The sequence below is a fragment of the Dipodomys spectabilis genome, unplaced genomic scaffold, assembly GCF_019054845.1.
Source record: "Dipodomys spectabilis isolate Male_0828 unplaced genomic scaffold, ASM1905484v1 ptg000783l, whole genome shotgun sequence".
In the NCBI taxonomy this organism is placed as follows: domain Eukaryota; kingdom Metazoa; phylum Chordata; class Mammalia; order Rodentia; family Heteromyidae; genus Dipodomys; species Dipodomys spectabilis.
In genome coordinates, this window is record NW_024871460.1 from 28,021,570 (window position 1) to 28,044,491 (window position 22,922).

Here is a 22,922-nt window from a genome sequence, read left to right on the forward strand (position 1 = left end):
CAAAACCTAAACTCACTCCAAAACCTCTCAAATCAAGTCAGCATGTACTTCAGATATGATCAGGAACAATGGCGCAGAAAAGTCCTCAAAGCCCTGGTGTCTTTGGTTAGCTTGGTTGTTGGTGAGAGACAAGAGATGGCTGAAGTTAAAAATGGAATGACAACCATTGTTAATTTTAATTTTTCTTTATATATCCTTCGTGTTCCTTGAAACAACCTTGTAAAGAGTTTATAAATAAAAGTTAGAAATTCAATCTAGATAATGGAGTTTAAAAAGTAGTAATCCTTTAGAGAAAATTGTAGACTAGGAATGCCTAACTGGCCCTGACTTGCCAATAAGAGTAAACACTTCATAAAATTCAATTGATTTAGACAATTAATAAATAACCTATAGAGAAACAGAGTGAAAATGCGTTCCATCAGAAACATGATGTCTCGAGACAATGTTACTTACAAGAAAAATGTAATTATTACACTGAAAACAGGCTCAGTTAATGAAAGATACAAGAAAATTTGAAGAATATATCAAAATGCAAACTTTTTACTTACATTATTTAACAAAATATTGCAATATTAGGGGAGAAGATTCTTTGTTCTCAACTCCCCCAAAACTTCAGAAAATCTTCTAATACTCACATTCTTTTGTAAAAACATTTTGAAGGTAACAGACATAAATAACCATCTATAAAGTTTCTTCTTCAAAAAAGACTCAGTTATATGCTTTTATTTTGAAGGAAGTTTGAAGATGGTGACCTAGAAACCACAAGTACTTCTGGGTAAGGCTGAAGACCCATTTGTTTGTTGTCTTTCAACTTTTGAACTATAACTTTGGCAACTTCTTCTCCTTGGATGTCAGTAGTATCCAGTAATTGTCTGACTTTTGATGTCCTTGTAGGTTTGGTACTAATCAGTTCATAGTCCTCCTTCATGATCAAGTCCCTGGCTAGTAAGGCATCCAGTGATTGGTTAAGACAGGCTTCTGTCATTTGGCTCACAATATCTTCCCGTTTGCTCAAGATCCACTGCTGGGCTATACCAGGCTGTAGGCGCTCTGTGGTAGAGCAGTGATGAACAATTAGAAAGGTGAGGGAGATACACAATAATGGAAAAGAAGATAACCTGAAAGCTGGGCTCCAGTGGCTCATGCTTATAACCCTAGCTACTCAGGAAACAGATCTGAGGATCAAAGTTCAAAACTGATCCAAGCAAACAAATCCCAGAGACTCCAGTTATCCAGTAAAAAGTTGCAAGTGTAGAAATGTGGTTTAAGTGGTAAAGCACCAGCCTTGACTGCAAAATCTGAATGAAAAAGTAATAGTCTAAGCCGAGTGCCAGTGATTCATGCCTGTAATCCTAGCTACTCAGGAGGCTGAGATCTGAGGATCATGGTTCAAAGCCAGCTAGGGCAGGAAAGTCCATGAGACTCTTATCTCCAATAAACCACTCAGAAAACTGGAAGTGGCGCTGTGGCTCAAGTGGTAGAATGTGTAGATAGAGCCCAGGCCCAGAGTTCAAGCCCCATGACTGACAAAAAAAAAAGTAATAGTCTAACAATTAGTTCTTTTAAGACGACAATATGAACAGTACTTTTGAGAATGCCCTTAGTTTTCAAGAAACATTCAGAGGTTTGGGTCATTGTCTCTTTTACTTTCCAGTATTCCCTTTCTGTATACTGTATGTATACATGGGGCAAACACTGCTTTTTTTGTTTTTGCTTTTGGGTTTGTTTTTTGTTTGTTTGCTTCAAATGTAGAAGCTATCAGTGTATTTGTTAAAAAATAGGCTTATCTCTTTTCTTTTGCTGACTGGTTCTTGGGATACTATCTGTGACTATTTAATTATTCATCAGCACTGGGCCTGACAGTGCTTTCCAACTTAAGGAGATAGGTTTACCATATCAAGAAACTACAAGTAAAGAAATCCCATTTCATGGTGACTCTACTGGCCTTGAAAATGTGAGGCCAATGTACCATTTACAGCATGTTGTATATACAAAGTATTTACCTGAACTTCCCACAGACAGGAGAGGGTTTATTATTGCTGAAGGGCATGGCATGGTCTTGTGATCACAGAATGTTGCCCTCTGAGAGGCAGTAACGGAGCTGTCCCAGCTGCGATGCACTGTGCAGTGATGTGGCTTCACGGTAGAACAGTCCTCAGCTTCTCCTTCCAAACAAAATGTCCTGGTTAGGAGTGGAATATTCCCTACATATTCCTGTCAGCAAAAACGTCAATATTTGGGTCATAGAGCAGGAAGGCTCCAAGGTCTTCAGTTTTACACTGCTGTCAAAACTGCTTCAGAAACTTAATTCTGCAAATGAATGCTTTTTAGGACAAATAAGGGTACATACTGAATTTTTTTTTACTATGTTCTAGTCTGAACTTGGCTGTCCTATAAATATAAATCATAGAATTTCACTTCCCATAACCCTACATTTATTTGTCATCTTCCTTCTGCACTTGAAAGGTGTTCTGTATGTCACAGTCTTTTAAGTGTGTTTGATCTTGTATGACATGTGTCTTCACTTTTCCCTCTATTCAATCTCAGGGCCTGAATTATTCATCTCTACCTTTGAATATAATCACATTTTTGTCATCGTTGAGTATTGTATTACATTCTCAATGGCCCACTGGACATCTCTCTTATAGGTAGGGCTAGTGCCCCAAATAAAAACAAAATAAAGCAAAACAAGAAAAGAGGGGCAGGATCTTAATCGCTTGCTTAGCTGTGAAATCTGTTTCAATTCTTTTTTTTCCCCATTTTTAACTGTTATTATACAGAGGGATTACAGTTACATAACTCAGGTAATGAGTACATTTCTTTTTTGACAATGTCACCTCTTCCCTCCCTTCCTCCCTCCCATCCTCACCCACAAGTTATACAGTTCATTTTCAATACAATGTCTACTGAGTACCATCGCTGTATTTGTTCACCATTTGTCCCTCTATCTCTCAATTCTTAGTTTTGTTAATGGCACCAGTGTGCTCCCAGTGACCAGTCTCAAGAACTTACTCAGCTGGATCTTTTCTTGCTCAATTCCTTTAAGTGAAAAATTATAAAGTCCTCTCGATTTACCCAGTCCTCTGTAATCTCTCTCACAACCCTCATGCTTTTCACTAGACCAGTTACCTGGACTTGTACACAGTCTCCCCTCCTCAGGTCTCCTTTTCCATTCATAATATCTTACATATTTCAGGCAGGAATATATAAGCAAAATCTTAAATTACATCATTGTTCAAAATTTAAGTAATTCCTTACTCAAGTTAAAAAACAACTAGTTAGCCGGGCATCAGTGGCTCACACCTATAATCTTAGCTACTCAGGAGGCTGAGATCTGAGGATCACGGTTCAAAGCCAGCTTGGGTAGGACAGTCTGTGAAACTCTTATCTTCAGTTAATCACAGAAAAAGCTGGAAGTGGTGCTGTGGGTCAAGTGGTAGAGTGCTAACCTTGAGCAAAAGGAGCTCAGGGACAGTATCCAGGTCCAGAGTTCAAGCTCCAGGACTGGCAAAAAACAACAAAACAAAAATCCCCAAACAGGGGTGGGAAGGTGGCTCAGTGGTAGAGGGCTTGCCTTGCATGCATAAGCAGAAAAAAAAAGCCGGAAGTGGAGCTGTGGTTCAAGTGGTAGAGCGCTAGCCTTGAGCTGAAGAGCTGAGGGACAGCACCCAGGCCCAGAGTTCAGGCCTCATGACCAGAACCAAAAAAAAAAAAAAAAAAAATCCCCAAACAAACCCCCAAAACTCCCACAAAAAACCAACTAGCTGACTGTTAGAATCCCCTTCTCCTCTTTTTGTTTTCTTCAGTATTTAAGGCCTTGTACAAGCACTCTATGACTTGAGCCTGCTTTTTTTTTGCTTTAGTTAGACAGCGCCTCCAGATTATTGTCCCAGTCAGTTCAGTGTTTGTGATACTCCCACCTATTTCCCTCCCATGTGTGCGTGAGGGGTGGGGATGACAGGCATGAACCACAATGCCTGGCTTGTTTGGTTTCCCATACTTTTTGCCTCAGCTTGTTTTAAAGTACCTTATCTCTACCTTCTGGGCAGTTGAGAATATAGGTATGAGCCACCAAGTTGAGCCCTGTCAGAATTCTTTATAGTATGACTCTCCTGATTTTATTTCCTTTATCTTCTCCATCAGCTAAACCAAACTACTCACTGCTTTCTAGCTTCTGGACCTCTGTGTTGCTCCTTTAGCCTGCAGTGTCTATCGCTCATAACTAGAGGTCCAGATTCCAGCCAGGAAAAAGGTCTTCATGATGACAGTCTCATGTAGGAGAATGAGATGAACAATACTTATGTAAAGACCTGGCCTCAGCCATGTCTCAGGGTTGCCACCAAGCAGCTGTGTTACCCAGATTAATGCAGACTTCCCCCTCAGTAAGACTGTCAATAGTACATTGCAAACACTAAAACCCTTTTTCTGAACCACTAGATCTCTCTCTCTCCTAAAATATGACCACTTTTCATTTCTCCCTTCCATTGTGTCCAGTGTAATGCCTTCAGCTCCTAAGTGTGCTGAGCATTAGTGAACATGTCACTGCTATTTTTACCTAGGCACATCTTGTCACTTTAAAAAAGGTTATGAATGCAAATGAAAGATATGTTCCATGCAAACCATTACCGGTTGCCAATAATGTGATCGTAAAAGAAAACATAAAGCTTATAAGTCAATACTGACTGGAAAATTAAAGTACCAGATAAAAAGCTTTTGTCTTGTGTAGCAGCCAGGGATCTCGAGGTTCCAGGAAAGCCACTACCTTGGTAGACTGTAGAGGACCCACACGATTCCTAGTGAACAAGGACACAGCAAAGCAGTCAGGGAAGCTTTATTCCTAAAGGTTAATAAAAACTCTTAACTTTGATATAGCTTCAGTTTTTAAATAGTTCCTTGCTTTGGGGTTAATACAAATGAAGACAGAACTACTACAAAATTAGAGAATTAAAGAAAAATCAAATAAAATCACCAACTAATACATACTTCATTTCCTTATTAGCTCAAATGGGGGAGATAGGGCATTACTTATATATTAGAAATAATGTTTTTGTTTTTTTCAATATGGCCTACAGGATTCCATAGGCTTTGTCCAGGGGCAAAAACAGTGGATGGGAAATTTGCAATCTGGACTCTGTTTATTTATTGCTTTAGAGTAAGTGCCTATTCTTGGGTTCTTTCAACCTAAGGAAAAGGGAAAGGCTGGAGAAAGTAGCAGGGAACTTGAATCTACTCCCAGTTTTGCCACAACTGATCTTCAATAAGCATCTTAGCTATCTGGTTCTTAGGTTCCTAGCTTTGTACTGGGCATGCATGGGCTCTGGGAGCAAATTAGACAATGTAGATCAAATCAGATAATGCAGTAAGTAGAAAGCCAAGTAGTAAACTTTAGGCTTCTTTTGAAGGAATTATTACTTTTCTGTATCTATAAACAAGTCTACTCTGAAAAATATGGCTTATGAAATATGTCTGAATGGATGCTACTGCAGAAATTGTTCTTGGTGAGCAATAAAAAATGGTTTTTTTCTTTTATTGGCTTCTAAAGAAATAAGGACAAGGTGGCATACATACAGTTGTGGTTATAATCAGTAACTTGCTACATACATTATTCATTTATAAAACAATAACAAAGGCAGAAATCAATGCCAAAGAAGCAAGAAGGTGATCTGATGGAATAAATATTAAAATGGGAATCAGAATGTCTGCATTTCACATTAGACATTGTCACAGGTACTAAAAACATTCTGAAAGCTCCCTGGGCTTTAGTTTATCATTTAAGAAAGGAGTTAGAGCCAGGCGCTGATGGCTCATGCCTGTAATCCCAGCTACTCAGGAGGCTGAGCTCTGAGGATTATGGTTCAAAGCCAGCCCAGGCAGGAAGGTCCGTGAGACTCTTATCTCCAATAAACCACTAGAAAGTGGAAGTGGCACTGTGGCTCAAGCAGTAGAGTGCTCGCTTTGAGCTGAAGAGTGCAGGGACAGTGCCCAGGCCCAGAGTTCAAGCCCCAGGACCGACAAAAAAACAAAAAAAGAAAGGAGTTAGACTAAATGATATTTCATATTCTTCTCACATTTCAGGTTTAAATATACGCACAAACACACAAATATATATGCATTTTTTTTTTTACCTCCTGTGGACCATTATTTATAGGTATGTTCAGAGACAGCTCCATTTTCTTATCACATGAACTTGAAGCACTCTGTAACTGGAATGAGCATAAATGTTCAATTTAGCTGAAATGATTCAAAAATTATCAAAGTAAACTATAATTACTTGTATTTTATGTACTAAATTAATGGAAACAAAATCTAAACCAATTAAAAATACCCAACTTAAAGGCAGAATAGGGAAATGTCTTAGAGAAACAGATTTTGAATCCAACTGCACATTAATGGGTTGCCATAAGTGAATTATAGATCTCAGTGTTAGCACTGCATCATTGACATAGGCTTATATGCAGAATTGTTCTAAAGATTGATATAATGAAAGTTTCTGGGCTGGGAAGGTGGCTCAGTGATAGAGTGCTTGCCTTACATGTATGAGACCCTGGGTTTGATTCCTTAGCACCACATAAGCAGAAAAAGCCAGAAGTGGTGCTGTGGCTCAAGTGGTAGAGCACTAGCCTTGAGCTGAAGAGCTGAGGGACAGCGCCCAGGCCCAGAGTTCAGGCCCCATGACCACCACCACCAACAACAAAATTCTGTATTTTCTAAATACGACTCTAGTAGCTCAGCAAGTAAGAGTAAGAATGGACAAACTGAGATGCATGAAATTAAATTGCCCTTGTACAACAAAAGAAACAATTACCAGAATGAAGAATCAATGCACAGAATGGGAGAAAATCTTCATCAGTTATTCAATGGATAAAGGATTAATATCCAGAATATACAAAGTACTCAAAAATTAAACGAATAATCCAATTATCAAATGGCCAAATTAACTGGATAGTTCTCAGAAAAAGAAATACAAATGGCTAATTAATAAATGAATGGCTGGGCGCTGTGGCTCATGCCTGTAAATCTTAGCTCCTCAGGAGACTGAGAACTAAAGATCATGGTTCAAAGCCAGACTCTGCAGGAAAGTTGGTGAGATTCTTATCTCCAATTAACTCCCCAGAAACTGGAAGTGGCAGTGTGGCTTGAAGTGACAGAGCACTAGCCTTGAGTGAAAAAGCCTAGGGAAAGTGCCTAGGCCCTGAGCCCAATGCCCATGATTGCAAATGTGTGTGTGTATGTGTGTGTGTGTGTGTGTATGTTCAATATCATTAGCCATAAAAGAAATGCAAATCAAAATCACACTAAAATTCTACCTCACTTGAGTCACAATGGTAATCACTATAAAAACACGCAACAATTAGATAAAGAATTCTACTTAATAAACTGTTGCTGTGACATAAATCAGTGAAACCACTATAGAAATCAGTATGCGATTTCCTCAAAAAAACATAAAAATTGACCTTTCTTATGATTTTATCATATGACTCTTGGCATATCCCAAGGACTGTAAGTCAATATACAAGAAAGATATTTGCATTCCAGCTTTGTTCACAAGAGCCAAACTGTGGAATCAGCCTTATTGATGAATGGATAAGTAAAATACAGTGTGTACTGACACTCAGCCATACAGAAAAGTGAAATTATGTCATTTACAAGAAAATGGATGGATCTGGAGATTATCATAAAGATAGGGAAAGAAAAATCAAACTAAAACAAAACAAATATCATCCTTTCATTTGTGGAGTATAAACCCAGAATGATGATGATAGTGATTATGATGATGATGATGGTGATAGTAATGATAACAGAATATGAATGTCAAAACGGAACAGTCTAGGAAGGGACTAGTAGGAGGGAGAAATGGAAAAGGAGTGGAAATTGGAAGGTGAAGAGGATTACAGGATCATATACACGTACACACACTAAAAAGGAACTCTAAGTTGGCTTCATTCTCCACACCAGTGTAATGTGGCTTTTCAGAACTTTAAAAATGGCTAACTTCTGAATCCAGTTATAGTTATCTGCTATGACGGAAAAAAGATTCACCTGATCATATGATGCATCTAGCCAAATATGGAGAAAACAATAGCTCAACAAACATTTGTAAATGCATTGTTTTCTGTGTCTTTTTAAAAGTTGCTCTTGGGTATGCCTCTACATGAGGCTTCTTTGTGCTCTGCTGCAACATTTCTTCTAAACAGTGTCTTTTCATGAACCATTGCTGTTCATAACTACCATGTGTAATTCAAATTATCTATTATTATGAAATTATTCATGAAATTATGAATTAGAAAGAAATAAAACAGAATACTAAAGAAAATAATTGTGCAGTTTTTACTCTTCAAGATACCGGAAGTATTTACCTACAAAAATACAAGTTATAGGGCTAGTGGAAAGAACTATAAAAACCATAGATGGTCTGGCACCGGTGGCACACACCTGTAATCCTAGCTACTCAGGAGGCTGAGATCTGAGGATCACAGTTCAAAGCCAGCCCAGGCAGGAAAGTCCGTGAGACTCTTATCTCCAATAAACCACTAGAAAACCTGAAGTGGCGCTGTGGCTCAAGTGGTAGAGTGCTCTCCTTGAGCTGAAGGGCTGAGGGACAGTGCTCAAGCCCAGAATTCAAGCCCCACGACCAACATAAAAAACCAAAGCCAAACAACCAAACAAAAAAACCCCATAGATGATGCAACAAAGCAAGTCACTCTAAATAGCAATTTTTTTTCTAGAAATTTCTATATGAAAATGTTTACTATTTTTTAAAATGTTATTTCTTGTGAAAATACTGTACAGAGGGGTTACAGTTACATGAGCAAGGTAATGAGTACATTTCTTATCAAGCATTGTTGCTTCCTCCTTTGTTTCCCCTATCATCCCTTCCTTCCCACCTCTACAACTACACTCCCTCCTATCCCCCTGCCTAAATTGTAAAGTTCATTTTTCAACATAGTATCCTTTACATCTCATTGTTAGGAAATGGAAATACTTGGAAAAATTATATTAAGTGAAGTAAGCCAGGCCCAAAGAAACATAGGTCCCATGTTTACTATTTTTTTGAGGCAAGTTTTCACTATGCTACCTATACTCTCTAGGCTGGTCTCAAAGTCATGATTCTCTTGCCTCTGCATCAGAGTTGCTGGGACTACAGGCATATATCACCACATCCAACTTATAAATTTGTATTCTTCTGTGGGCCACACCATTAGCTAGCTAGGTGAAATGTTATGTAAGAGATTAACCTCTGTATTCTAAATCATCTCACCAAAAGAATCAGATGCTATTGTTCCCTAGAAAGAATATGACAGCAGAATTTAAAAAGAATTGATACAATGATTTAAAATGTTTAAATAGAAAAATCACAACACAACAATTTAAGTAAAACCAAAATATAGTATAAGAACATGATAGAATACATTAAATGGTATGAAAATAATGCTCTACTTAAAAATACCAACTAAAAGTTGTTTTGAGGCAAAAGAGGAGGGAGAATGGTTCTTTCTCTTTATCGAGACAATAGGCTCATTCATCTCACTTTGAAAGAGAAGAGAATTAAAGAGAAAGTTGTGAGGAGAAAAAGGGAACTAGAAAGATAAGGTAAAAGGAAATACTTTCAGAAGTTTGTATCTACTAAGTGGAATGTGGTATCTTTGGAAATAACTACCCCTATTCAGAAACCAAGCTCAGGGACTCAGTGAAATGCTATCAAAATAACCACAAATTTTCAGTTTGACTAAGTGGTTGATTCCTTTATGACATTCCCATTAAACTGAAGGTTCTGCCAGGACACCAAAATGAAAAACAAACAAACAAAAAACCCACAAAGGGCCAAAGAAGTATCTATCATCCAGTAACAAAGACATTGTAGAATGTGACTGTTCATAACCAAAATGTTTGATTAACTGGTGTTTTTATAACATACTATGTGCAGTTTAATGAAAGCAATTGAGTGCTACATAATGCTTAGTCTGACCTCAAGAATAGTGCTTGCTTTAGAAAGCGTAAATCACAGCACAACAAAGTAAGTACTGGAAATGGGTATTTGCAAGAGGTGGGGTGGGGCCAAGGGGAGAGGAGTAGAAGAATGAAGAAAAGGATAGGGAAGAATGCAGTTAAGAATTCATTGTATATATCATAAAATTAAGAAAAATAAGGGAAGGAGTAGGTTGAAGTGGGAGTGAAAATGTTGAAAGGGTATGTACAGATCAAGATGCATTGTATTCTCTGGTCATAAGGGAAATACAAATCAAAACAACATCAAGATTCCACTGCACCCAAGTTAGAATGGCCAATATCAAGAAAACTAACAATAACAAATGCGGATGTGGATGTGGCCAAAAGAGAACTCCATTACACTGTTGGTGGGAATATAAACTTGTTCGACCACTCTGGAAGTATGGAAATTTCTTAAAAGACTAAATATAAAGCTATCCCAGCAATACCACTCTTGGGCATTTATCCAGTAGAACACAAACAAGGCTCCACTAAAGCTACCAGCACAACCATGTTCATTGCAGTACTATTCACCGTAGCCAAGACATAGAATTAGCCCAGATCTTTCTTAATGGACAAATGGATCAAGAAAATGTAGTGTACACACAATGAGATTCTACTCATCTATCAGAAAGAATGATATTGTACTATTTATAAGGAAATGGAAAGACAGAGAAAGTAAGCCAGACCCAACAGAAATAAAGGTCACATGTTTTCCCTCATTTGTGGTAGTTAGAATGTGCCTATACAATTGATGGATAAAAAAATACACTGGGACACGGGACTGGGAAGATGGCTCAGTGGTAGAGTGCTTGCCTTGCATGCATGAAGCCCTGGGTTCGATTCCTCAGCACCACATATGCAGAAAAAGCTGGAAGTGGCACTGTAGCTCAAGTGGTAGAGCACTAGCCTTGAGTAGAAGAGCTGAGAGACAGTGCCCAGTCCCAGAGTTCAGGCCCCATGACCAGAAAAAAAACAAACAAACTCTGGGACATAAAAAATTATACAGTTCTCTAGACATTCACACACAATGAGGATATTTTTAGGAGAGGAATACAAAGGTGCAATAGGTATGTGAATCTGATCATATAAAATAGTATTTTTTTTTTTTAAATGAACTCCAAGAAATGGAAACAAGAGTTTTTTTTTTCCTTTGTGGCTGTTTTATTTTCTTTTTGTCAGATTTGTTCTTTTACCTCTCTTTGGGAGGGTCCAGGGGAGCACAGAAATGGTGAGACAAAGGGTAAACAAATGTGGTACTCACTAGATACTATGTTGAAAATGAACTTTAAAACTTGTGGGTGGGGATGGGAAGGAAAAAATGGGAGAGAGTGAGGGAAGGGGGAGACATTATTAAAAAGAAATGTACTCTGACTTTTGTAACTGTAACCCCTGCTATATATTACCTTTATAATAACGATAAAATGCATGAAAAAAAGATGCATTGTACACACAAATTGCTTTGTTAAATGGAAAAAGATGCAATACATATCTTACAAAATTAGGAAAAGTGAGTTAAAGGGTGGTTGGAAGGCTGGATAAGAATGTTGAAAGGGGTGACATTGATAAAGAAGCACTGTATTCATAAACTGCTTTGGTGCATGGCAACTCCTTTGTGCAAGTAATTAAAGACAATAAAATATTTTTAATATTTTTTTATTGTAAAGATACCGTAAAAAGGGGTTACACTTACATGAGTAAGGTAATGAGTACACTTCTTATCAAGCATTGTTACCCCCTCCTTTGTTTTTCCCCTACCATCCCTTCCCTCCCTACCTCCCCAACTTCTCCCTACCTGGCCCTGCTCTGAAGCTGTAAAGTTCTTTTTCAACATAGTTTCAACACAGTGTCTTGTATATCTCATTGTTACAATGGGCCAACCTGTATCCTTATTTCACCATAATTTTTTGTTTTTAAAGAATGGTGCTGGTCCTGGGGCTAGAACTCAAGGCATGAGTGTTATCCTTGAGTTTTTTTTTTTGCTCAAGGCTAGTACTCTAATATTTGAGCCATAGCTCAATTTCTGGCTCAACTTTTGGTGGTTAAGGGAAGATAAGAGTCTCACAGACTTACTATCCACGCTGGCTTTGAACTGTGATCCTCAGATCTCAGCCTCCTGAGTACCTAGGATTACAGGTGTGAATGAATAGCACCTGGCCTTTAAAAGCAATAACAGGTCCCTTCAATTGTTTCCATCCAGAAGAGCCAGACTGAATAAACAGTTGTCTTAGGAAATTCATGTTAGCTTCTATTGCTACTGTTGTCCATGCGACATAAGTATTTTTTTTAAAAACAAACAAAAACAAGAAAAACTGGAACAAAATACCTAATAAATAAATAAATATAATTTTTGACTTCCATGATAAATTCTCATCTTAACTTGGCAATATAGCTCAGAAAAACCCAAGTCCATTCAACAGAAAGAGAACAAGCACTCAAACATCCCTTATGTAGGTGTTAGAACTTAACCAAGAGTGCATGAAGGAAGGGGTAACACTGTCCAAAAAGAAATGTGCTCATTAGGTGACTTATATAACTGTAATCTCCTCTGTTCATCACCCTTCTAATAACAATAATACATTTAGAAAGAGGTCAGTGAAGGCTTAAAATGCATACACATCCACTTTTGGTGATGTTAACGCATGACATGCACCATATATCGGTGGCTTTCATTAGATAGGCTGAAGTTATACCTGAATCTCGAGGGCTCTGGAAAGGTTAAATCTGAAAGTAGCCATCTGTATGGCAAGGGAAAACCCTCTGGTAAGAAAGCAAACCAATGCAACAGTGATACTCACAAGACTATGTTAGAATGAACTGTATAACTTGGGGGGAGAGAGTGATCCAGGGGGAAAGGAAAGTGGGAGAAAAATGAGAAAGAGGTTAACAAGTCGGACAAGAAATGTACTGACTCCCTTACTTATGTAACTGTACATCACCTTGACAATAAATTAAATTTAAAACAATCAACACAAAAAACAATTTAAAAAGAGAAAGCAAAGCAAAGCTTCTGGTAAACCTTTCCACCTCAAAGCTATAGCCCATGTCTGTGAAAATTATGCAGTAAGTACACATGCAAACTAAACTCAATTAAAAGCTTCGTGAGTAAATAGTTGAAAGTTCTAGTTTCTAACATTTCCATTGGAAATTTACCTTTGTTCTCTTTAGCTGAATAACAGCTTCAAGAAAAGTTATCTCTTCAAATGTTCTCAGCACTGGTTCAAGTTCTATTAAACATTCTAAATAATCAAGAAAAAAAATCAAGCAGTGTTAAGTTCAGATTGCTTTTAATCATTATATTGAAATGTTAACACATAACTTAGAAAGTCTCAACTCAATCTTTCACTAAATTGATGATGAGATTCAGTTGTCTGAGAATTTTCACTAAAGAAAAAGTCCAAAAATATGCTCTTAAAAAATTATGGTCAAGTGATTTTTAGCAAAAGGGCTACACTAATTCAGTGAGGAATGGTAATCTTTTTAACCAACTGGCAGTAAGTTGGGGAATGACACAGAAACATGTAATTCAGTCTTATCTCACATCAAACATAAAAATTAACTTCAACAGGATAATATACTTTAAATACTAAAAAAGAAAAAAGCTTCATATCCTTCACTAAGGGTGATATAAAAAACAGGATTTATATAACAACTCTAACTAGAGTTCAAAAAATTCAAAAAATTTGCATTTTAGAAAGACACTTCTAAGAAAAAAATGATCTGGGGATGAAACTCAGTGGTAGAACACTTTTCTACCACGTGAGAGGCTTTGGGTTCAACTTATAATCCTACTAAAAAAGAGAGAAATGAAAAGTTAAGAGATGACCAAATACATTTGCATGTCATGTATCCGCTTAAGTAATCTGTGCATAAAAAACTCAGACAAGGGGCTGGGAAGGTGGCTCAGTGGTAGAGCGCTTGCCTTGCATGTCTGAGGCCCTGGGTTAGATTCCTCAGCACCACATAAGCAAAAAGAAATAAGCCGGAAGTGGCGCTGTTGCTCTAGTGGTAGAGCACTAGACTTGAGCTGAAGAGCTGAGGGACAGCGCCCAAGCCCAGAGCTCAGGCCCCATGACTGGACTCCCCCCTCGCCCCCCGAAAAAAAAAAAAAAACTCAGACAACTCAATAATAGCACAGCGCAATTAAGAACATAATTAACCACACAATTAAGAAATGAGTAAAAGTCTTCAGTAAACTATACGTATTTGTCTACTTTCTAATTAGTTTTTAAATACTTGAAAATTATATTTAGAAATATCTCTTTGGTTTCATGCCTCCACTAAGATTATATTTTTATGTGTTATCAATGATAATAAAAAATTCTATATGTGTGTGGTGGTACCAGGATTTAAACTTAGGCCCTTGTACTTGCTAGACAGATACTATTTAATACATCAAACATATGCTAGCCCTTTTAAAAAAGGCTTTAGTTGTTTTTTTTTTAAATGGGTCTTGTCTTTTTTTCCTCACGGCTAGCTTCATACTCTGTGCCTGCTGTGTAGATAGAGTTATAGGCATAAACCACCATGCCTGGCTTTTTCTGTGGCAACAGAATATTGCTGTCATTTTGCCTGGGCTTCTTTCCATCTGGGATCCTCTTGAGTAGCCTTTTTTTCTTTTCTTTTTTAAAGCTAAGGTGTTATATTGCCCTGGCTTTTGAGAAGGTTGTATGGTAAGCTAATTTTCCATTTTTATGAAACTGACAAACTATTTTCCAAATTGGCTGCACATTCCTATCAGCAATGAGTGAGGTCTTCATGTCATAGTTAACACACTGGTATTTTCTGTATTTTCTGCTTTTTTGAGCACAGCTATTTTAGTGGACATGAGGTAGTACCACCTCATTGTTACAATTTGCATTTTCTAATACTTTTTAACCATTTGATTAAAATCTACCATTTTAAAACTTTGCCCTTTGCACTGTTATTGAGTTGGCTAGAGTTCTTATTTCTAGACCCAGGGCCTTAAGCAGACATAAGATATGAAAATATATTCTCCATGTCTGTGTGTGTCTTCTTATGCTTAGTAGTACACTTTAAAATGCTAAAGTTCTCAACTTTTATAAGTGCAATGACCAAATCTAAGACCTCTGCATAAAACAAGGCCATAATGATTTTCTCCTATTCATATTTAGATGTCTGATCCATTCTGTTTTAGAGATATGATCTTAATTCTGTGCTCACCTTTTTTTTTTTTGGTCTGTCGTGGGACCTGAACTCTGGGCCCGGGCGCTGCCCCTCAGCTCTTCAGCTCTACCACTTGAGCCACAGAACCACTTCTGGCTTTTTCTGCTTATGTGGGGCTGAGGAATCGAACCAAGGGCCTCATGCATGCAAGGCAACCACTCTACCACTGAGCCACCTTCCCAGCCCATGATCTTAATCCCGTACAAAATTTTCTATCCATAGAATTATCAGTAGAATCAGAGTTTCCTAGCTGGCCTTTGTTTCTCATCTTACCTTCTTCTAGTTAGATTTCTCACAGAAACGAGAGCAAGTTTTACCTAAACTTAAATTAGATCATGTCACTTCCCTAAAAAAAAACTTCAATGGCTTTCTGTTGAATTTGAAAGAAAACTAATTTGTAATGATTTTAAACAGCCCCTTCCTCAAAACCTGTTTAATCTTATCTCCTATTATCACCTTCATTGCTCACACTACAAGCCAGCTATGCAGACTTCTCTTTACCCTTTGTAAATTCTTCCTATCTTCTAGGCTCAGAACCTTTACTCTGGTTGAGCCAGGTTTTAATGATGGACTCTTTATTAAGCTTCAGATCTGAGTTCAAATATTTGCTCCTACGAATGATCTTTAGTCGCTCCCTTTCCTAGTGTTACCATGTTTATTTTCTCACAATCTGCATTTTGTTTTCTTCTGCGCTTTCTCAACTAGATGATGAGTTCACATTGTCTTTGTTGTACTTCTCTGTTCCCAGTGCTCATTCTGGAAAGTTTAAAGCACAGGCTAGGGTTTAATAAGTGAGCGCAACTCTTCCTCCTGTGCTATGATCTCCCCTTGCTGTCAGGGATTCTCAGGTCTTCTCAACAGGCAATGAATAGCAAGGGCAAAAAGAATTTCTACAATTTTGAGCAAGCCAACTAACTGGCAAAATTTTTCAAGGAGAATTTTCTTCACAGCATCTTAGCTATTTCTGTTGTGCAAAAGGTGCAGGTTATAATTCTAGACTCACTTAAGAAAGAGGGTCTTTCATCTGGGTTCTGTGCCCATCCACTTTTGATTAGAGAGACCATGAGTGCCCGGTGTGGGATGTCATGTGGTAAGCTTGCTTCCTCTGTGTCTGGGCGATGTCCCTGTGACACACTGTACATGATCTGCAAAGGATTGGTGACGTCTGTCAAAGAAAATACATTTCATTAAGAGCAGATATATTATGATCCAGCATATTAAGTACTCAAACCACATGAAAATAAAAGAAACTTACATTTTTAGGACTAATTTATTGCATTTGTTTTTGTTAAAAGGCACTATCTTCCAGCCAGGGTGAGACTCCCTGGAGAGGAGCCCACATCCTTCACTTGGTAACTCTGGCTGGGTCCTGTGACCTGATCAGGTCAATGGGATGTCAGAGAAGCAGAGCCAGGCAGAGCTCAGAGAGCTAAGTGAGACCTAGCAGAAGGGGAGGGGCTCTAGCAACTAACATCTAATGTTCATGAGAAACAAATGTTTACGTTGCAAGCTACCAAGATTTTTGAGGATGTTTCTTATATTGTAAGAGAACTATACAAATGTGAAATAAAGCACGTAAACAAGATTGAAAAAGATTTAGTCTTCAATTTCTAGTCTTTATAGAAGGAATACACATTAAAACTGTAATGTGAAGAGTTTTATTGCTAGATTGAAATGAATAAATCCCATGTAGCAGTTGGCAAAAATGAAGACTTCTGCATGAGATTTAGTGGCTTGTCCTTAATCCAATATACTATTTAGGTTATGGTAGATTCATAATTGATAAATAATTATGTTTCTCATTGTTGTGTTTTATACAGAATGAAATAGAGGAAGATCTAAAATCAGATGAGCTTTAGACAGTTGTAAGGATGTCTTAGCAATATGACATTACCTAGAATAAGGCAGCCAGAACTACTTACCTTCAAAAGGCTGTTTTCTCGATAACACCTCCCATGTGATCATTGCATAGCTGTTAAAGAGAAAGCATTATTATAAACGAAGTTTGTGTGATAAACTAAGATAGCACTACTTTTAAAGTTGAAATTGGAGATGCCAGTTTTGAAAGTTCTGTTAAGGTATCACTATATATAACCAAGAAGAGGAGTGCTCTTATACCATTAGAAGAAAAACAATAGTTGTTTTGAAGGAGATTGCTATAATAGCTTAAAGTTAAACATGAGGCTAATTTGAACACCAAGCTATGCCTTCTATTTTTCTCTGTTCTTCTCCTCTTTCTTTTCTTACTTTCTTTCTCTCTCTCTTTCCTTCCTTCCTTCTTTCTTTTCTTTTTTGCCAATACTACTTGGCTCATTTGTTAGTTTAGTACTCTACCACTCAAATCACATCTCCAACCCTGCTTTTTGCTGGTTATTCTGTAGATGGGAGTTTCAAGGACTTTTCTGCTCAAGCTGGCCTCATTGTGATCATCTGGATTTTAGCTTCCGGAGGAGTTAAGATTAGAGGTGTGAGCCACTGACATCTGTTTAAAATCTTTAATTTCATAATGCTATTTTTCATATGAAGTAAATAACAATAAAAAGACTGCCTCATGTGGCTCTATTCTATTTTCTTGGAGGGGGGGGGTGTCTTAGTACTGTCTTTTTTATAATAAAAATATTCTACTTACAATTATACTTCAGTTGTAAATCATCTGTCTATGCTGCATTGAATTTTTATTTGGGACACATGATTAAATAGGATATAGAAAATTTGCCACTACCAAATATGCATTCAAAAGGGACACAGAACTAAATAGGTACCAAGAAACATCTTTGTAGGACAGTGAGGATTACAGAGGAAATTCACCCAAATCTAGGAAAAATGGTTCCTCATTTTCTCTGACAGAGTATATTGAAATAGAAAATGAAGACATAATTCACAAAATGAATGATAGGTTCAGTTTTGTCTGTTTTTACAAAATTAGATATTAGTATTTTTGTTTCCTTTTGTTATTCAAAATAAATGAAAGTTATCAGAGAGCAGTATATATAAAGGAACATTTATTCATATTCATATTTTTTCAGTGTAAATGCAGAAGAAACTTATCCTAGGTGTCTATCGAAATGGATTGGCTGTCATTGGGTTTAATTAGAAGTGATAAGAATTAAAATCTTTAAAAAAGTGATATATAGTTTAATTACTGATATAACTTTTCTGTAGATAAATCATTCACATTGTGAAGAGTATGTTCATTTTTTACCAAGTCAATTATTTATAAAAGATACCAAAAAGTTATTTGAAAGTACTACGAAATATGTTCATAATAATGTAGAAAGTCTTATTTCATATTTATTAGCATATTAAAGAAGTGCATGCCCCACCCCCTAATTCTACACATTATAAATGATCACCTTTCTTTTATATTGTCAAGTAGCCAATATTAACAACAATGCACTGTGCTTATTCCTATAAGATTATAACTGCCGCTGAGACATGAAAACATAGTGGCACCAAATACATTGATTCCCAATTCAAAGAATTCACACTTATACAAATAGGAAGGATTTTTTTTTTGGGGGTCCGGTAGTGGGGCCTGAACTCTGGGCCTGGGCGCTGTCCCTCAGCTCTTCAGCTCAAGGCTAGCGCTCTACCAGTTGAGCCACAGCGCCACTTCCGGCTTTTTTCTTTTTGCTTATGTGGTGCTGAGGAATCGAATCCAGGGCCTCATGCGTGCAAGACAAGCGCTTTACCACTGAGCCACCTTCCCAGCCCGGAAGGATTTTTAAAATAGAAACATTTTCAGTATGTTCAAGAGTTTATTTCTCTAAGATAACAGGTAGCATAGTCTGAAAGGTTGCACAGAAAGAGAATATGGAAGCAAAAACATTGGTAACTACTGTGTTGCTTTGCCTCCTAAATCATATATGATTTAAAAAAAATTCTATATCACAACTTAATAGAAGATAAGATTCTAATAATTCTCAAGGGATGTAAAAGTATAGCCAACACAGCTTCTAATTTATTTTTCACTATAGTTATGACAAAAAATAATATGCAACTTTACAATTCTGATTGGCTATATGCTTTCTACAAGGTTACTTTGATCAAAAGCAACATACAATACCTATATATATCATGCTTCACACTGGCCCTGGACTTCTGTCCGGGCTCGTAGTTTTCAGGTGGCATATAAATAATTGTTCCTCCTTCTGGTGCAGATTTGCTACTTCGTGATTGTGAGAGAGACATCATGCGCCATTTTGATAATCCAAAATCTGCAATCTGTAAGAGGAAGGAGTAAATTTAAATATTTTTAATTAAAAAACTGGAAGTTTAGCTGAGTGCCGGTGGCTCACGCCTGTAATCCTAGCTATTCAGGAGGCTGAGATCTGAGGATCGAGGTTCAAAGCCAGCCTGGGCAAGAAAGTCCGTGAGACTCTTATCTCCAGTTAACCACCAGAAAACCGGAAGTGGCATGGTGGCTCAAGTGGTACAGCGCTAACCTTGAGCTGAAGAGCTGAGGGACAGCTCCCAGGCCCAGAGTTCAAGCCCCACGACTGACAAGTTTAATGCAAAACATTTCTCCTAAAATGTCCAAGAAATGATTTTTTATTAGCATTTAGACAAATTTCATAAAAATTATAAACCCTTAGAAAACATGTTTCATAAACTTACTATTAATAAAAGAACAAGTCTTAAGAATAAAACAACAGAATATGTTCCATGTTGGTAACAAATGAGAAGCCAAGCTTGGTTGATTTTGAAAAATAATACAGCTGTGGTTGAGGACATGGGTTCTAGAGACTAGAATATTTCATTATATTCCAATTATATCAGGTAATAACATGTCTGGCCTTGAGGAAGTTGTTTAATTTCCCTGTAGACAGATTGCTTATCTGTAAACTTGGTATACTTGTGATGAACTGAGACAAAGTTTTAAATGAGTCATCCTAAGCAATATACTCAGAGCAATATATGGCACATAATATATGATGTTATGAATGTTTATATGTATTGTTATCTCACCACACTCCACATATATGTGTATGAATACTGTTTGTCAGAAAAAAATTGAAAAAGTAAATGTCACTCTAACTTTTAAAAAGGAAAAACATTCTAGTTTTACATAAATATATATATATATATGATACTATCCTTAAACTTTGCTTTAAAAGATTTAGAAGATTACAAAAAGGATATTATATAAGTAATTAGAACATGAAAGAATTCATGAGAAAGCAAATTATTATCAGACCAGTGCTCAGTTCATTTCTCATATGACACTGCTGCTCCACATACATTTACTAAACAAAAGACTAATTTTGGTCCTTTTTGGTCGGTTCTGGGGCCTGAACTCTGGGCCTGGGCACTGTCCTTCAGCCCTTCAGCTCAAGGCTAGCACTCTACCACTTGAGCCACAGCGCCACTTCCAGCTTTTACTACTTATTTGATGCTGAAGAATGGAGCCCAGGGCCTCATGCAAGGCAAGCACTCTACCACGGAGCTACCTTCCCAGACAAAATTTTGGTCCTTTTTTTTTTGACAGCTCTGCTAGCATCATAGTTTATATATTCTAAAATATTTGTATGTACTCTTACAATAACACATTTGACCATTAAGTTAGCAGAAGTACTTAGTATATGCAAAAGATTGGGGAATTTATTCACTTGTTTATACAACACACGACTGTGTAATGATTCTGTATGGTATGTTCTAGGCACATGGTAGTTAACCATACATACTTAAATTTTGTCTTTAGGGAACTCTTACCTAACTGAAGATGGTCAATAATCACAACATTTGAAAAAAACAATTAGCTCAACTGGTAAAAAAAGAAAAAAAACACAACTAAAGAGTGGTCTAGCTCACAGTTTGAGGAAGGGGAAGAAGTGGGTTGAGATACTAGAAGCGGCGCTGCTGGGGTCTGGGACAGCAGTCCAGCAAAGGCTTGGCTGCATTATGGTAATTACAGTAGCAGTCCAAGCCAACAGGTTGATCATCTTCTAAAAGTGTTGATTTGTTAACAAAAAAAGTTGCTATTAAAGCGGAGGGAGATTTTCTTTTTGAAAATTTTTATCATCCTTAAGTGGTTGTACAAAGGAGTTGCCGTTCACCAAAGCAGTTTATGAGCACAGGGCATCTTGATCATGTTGGAGGGAGGTTCCGAGGGCCACGTTGTGCAATTCTTATCCCAGTTCTCTATTAGTTAATATTTATCTAATTCTAACTTTGAAGATACAAAAAGTAGCTAATTTGAGGATGATATAAAGCATCATATACACTACTGATATAATGTAAAATGGTACGGCCACTGGTGTGGTAAATTTTATTACCAAATGGATTGAATTAAGAAATGCCTACGTGGCCAACAAATTAACAACTCTGGGGGTGTCTGTGATGGTGTTTTCAGAGACAATTAGATCATAAGCACTATGACCAAACGAATGAATTCCTTGATGACAGATTCAAAAAAGCACAGTATTATTGGGTAAAAGTGGTCAAAGGTAGGAGGTCGTATTTACTTGGGGACAGTGGTCACTGAGAGTGTTTCCTTGGGGACTGGATCTGACTCTGGCTCCTTCCTGTTTCTTCAGCTCTCTTTCCTGTCTGCTTATAAAATAAAAGATACTAAATTGGCTAGGTAGAAGAAATAACTAAAACTATTATATAAAATAATTAAACTTAAGGACATAAATAATTTTTTCCTCTAGTATTGGGACAGAAGTCTGAACTTAAAGACTTCAGCTTGCTTGGCTGGCTATACTCTATCTCTTGAGTCATACTAAAAGCCGGCTTTTTGCTGGTTATTTTAGAGATGCACTTTTCTACTCAGACTGGCTTTAAATCATGATCTTCTACATTTCAGCTTCCTGAGTAGCTATGTTATAGATCTGAGGCATGGGTGTCAGGTCACATAACTTTTTTCTTTTTTGGTGCTGGTTTTAGGGCTTGAACTAAAGGCCTGGGTGTTGTTGCTGAGCTACTTTTACTCAATGCTAGTGCTCTACCACTTGAACCACAGCTCCACCTCTGGCTTTCTTGGGTGTTTAATTGGAATAAGAGCTTTTTGTTGCTGTATTTGTAGTCCTTTCTTTTGGTCTCATTTGTTTGTCTTTGGGAGAGTAAGGGGAGAGTACAGAAGAGGTGAGGCAAAGGATGAACAAATACAGCAGCAGTACTCACTAGATACTATGTGTAAAATGAACTACACAACTGTGGGTGGGATGGTGGGGAGAAATTGGGAGAAGGCGAGGGAAGGAGTGACATGCTCCAAAAAGAAATGTACTCATTACCTGACTTAGGTAACTGTAACCCTTCTGTATATCACCTCTACAATAACATATATATTATATAAAAATATTTCATATAAAAAGAAGTTATGAAAGAGTCTCACGGATGTTTTTGTCTAGGCTGACTTTGAACCAGGATCCTCAGATCTCAGCCTCCTGAGTAGTTAGGATTATAGGTGTGAGCCACTGGCATCTGGACACATGACCATTAAAAAATTACCTTAACATGAAATTCATTATCTAACAGGATATTCTGAGTCTTCAAGTCATGATGAAGTAGAGGCGGATTCATATTGTGTAGGTAATTTACACCAAGTGCAATTTCATGCAGGATGCGAAATCTCAGTGGCCAAGGAACACCAGGATATTCAGTTTTCTTTGAATATATTGAAAGAAACAAAATGAAAAGTAGTGTTTAAATTTCACACTTAGAAAATTCTATTTCATGCAAAGATGGATTACAAACTAAGGTAAAATATGTGCAATTTATGACACGGTATTTAACATTGCTTAACA

General features: G+C 37.3%; 1 protein-coding gene across 5 annotated transcripts in view; it reads right to left on the reverse strand.

Moving 5' to 3' along the window:
* Positions 1–524: 524 nt before the first annotated feature.
* Ripk2 (receptor interacting serine/threonine kinase 2) overlaps positions 525–22,922 on the reverse strand; it is a 32,594-nt gene continuing 10,196 nt past the window's right edge. For 4 of the 5 annotated variants that reach the window (XM_042673189.1, XM_042673192.1, XM_042673193.1 and 1 more), the window contains 9 exons: positions 22,627–22,782; positions 19,241–19,398; positions 17,097–17,146; positions 16,178–16,339; positions 13,141–13,226; positions 6,126–6,203; positions 4,700–4,793; positions 2,004–2,165; positions 525–1,050 (listed from right to left, as the gene is read on the reverse strand). In XM_042673189.1, the coding sequence (XP_042529123.1) occupies positions 713–1,050; positions 2,004–2,165; positions 4,700–4,793; positions 6,126–6,203; positions 13,141–13,226; positions 16,178–16,339; positions 17,097–17,146; positions 19,241–19,398; positions 22,627–22,782 (1,284 nt within the window). In that variant the 3' untranslated portion in view covers positions 525–712. The remainder of the gene's footprint in view (positions 1,051–2,003; positions 2,166–4,699; positions 4,794–6,125; positions 6,204–13,140; positions 13,227–16,177; positions 16,340–17,096; positions 17,147–19,240; positions 19,399–22,626; positions 22,783–22,922) is intronic. The other variant, XM_042673191.1, reaches the window with a different exon arrangement.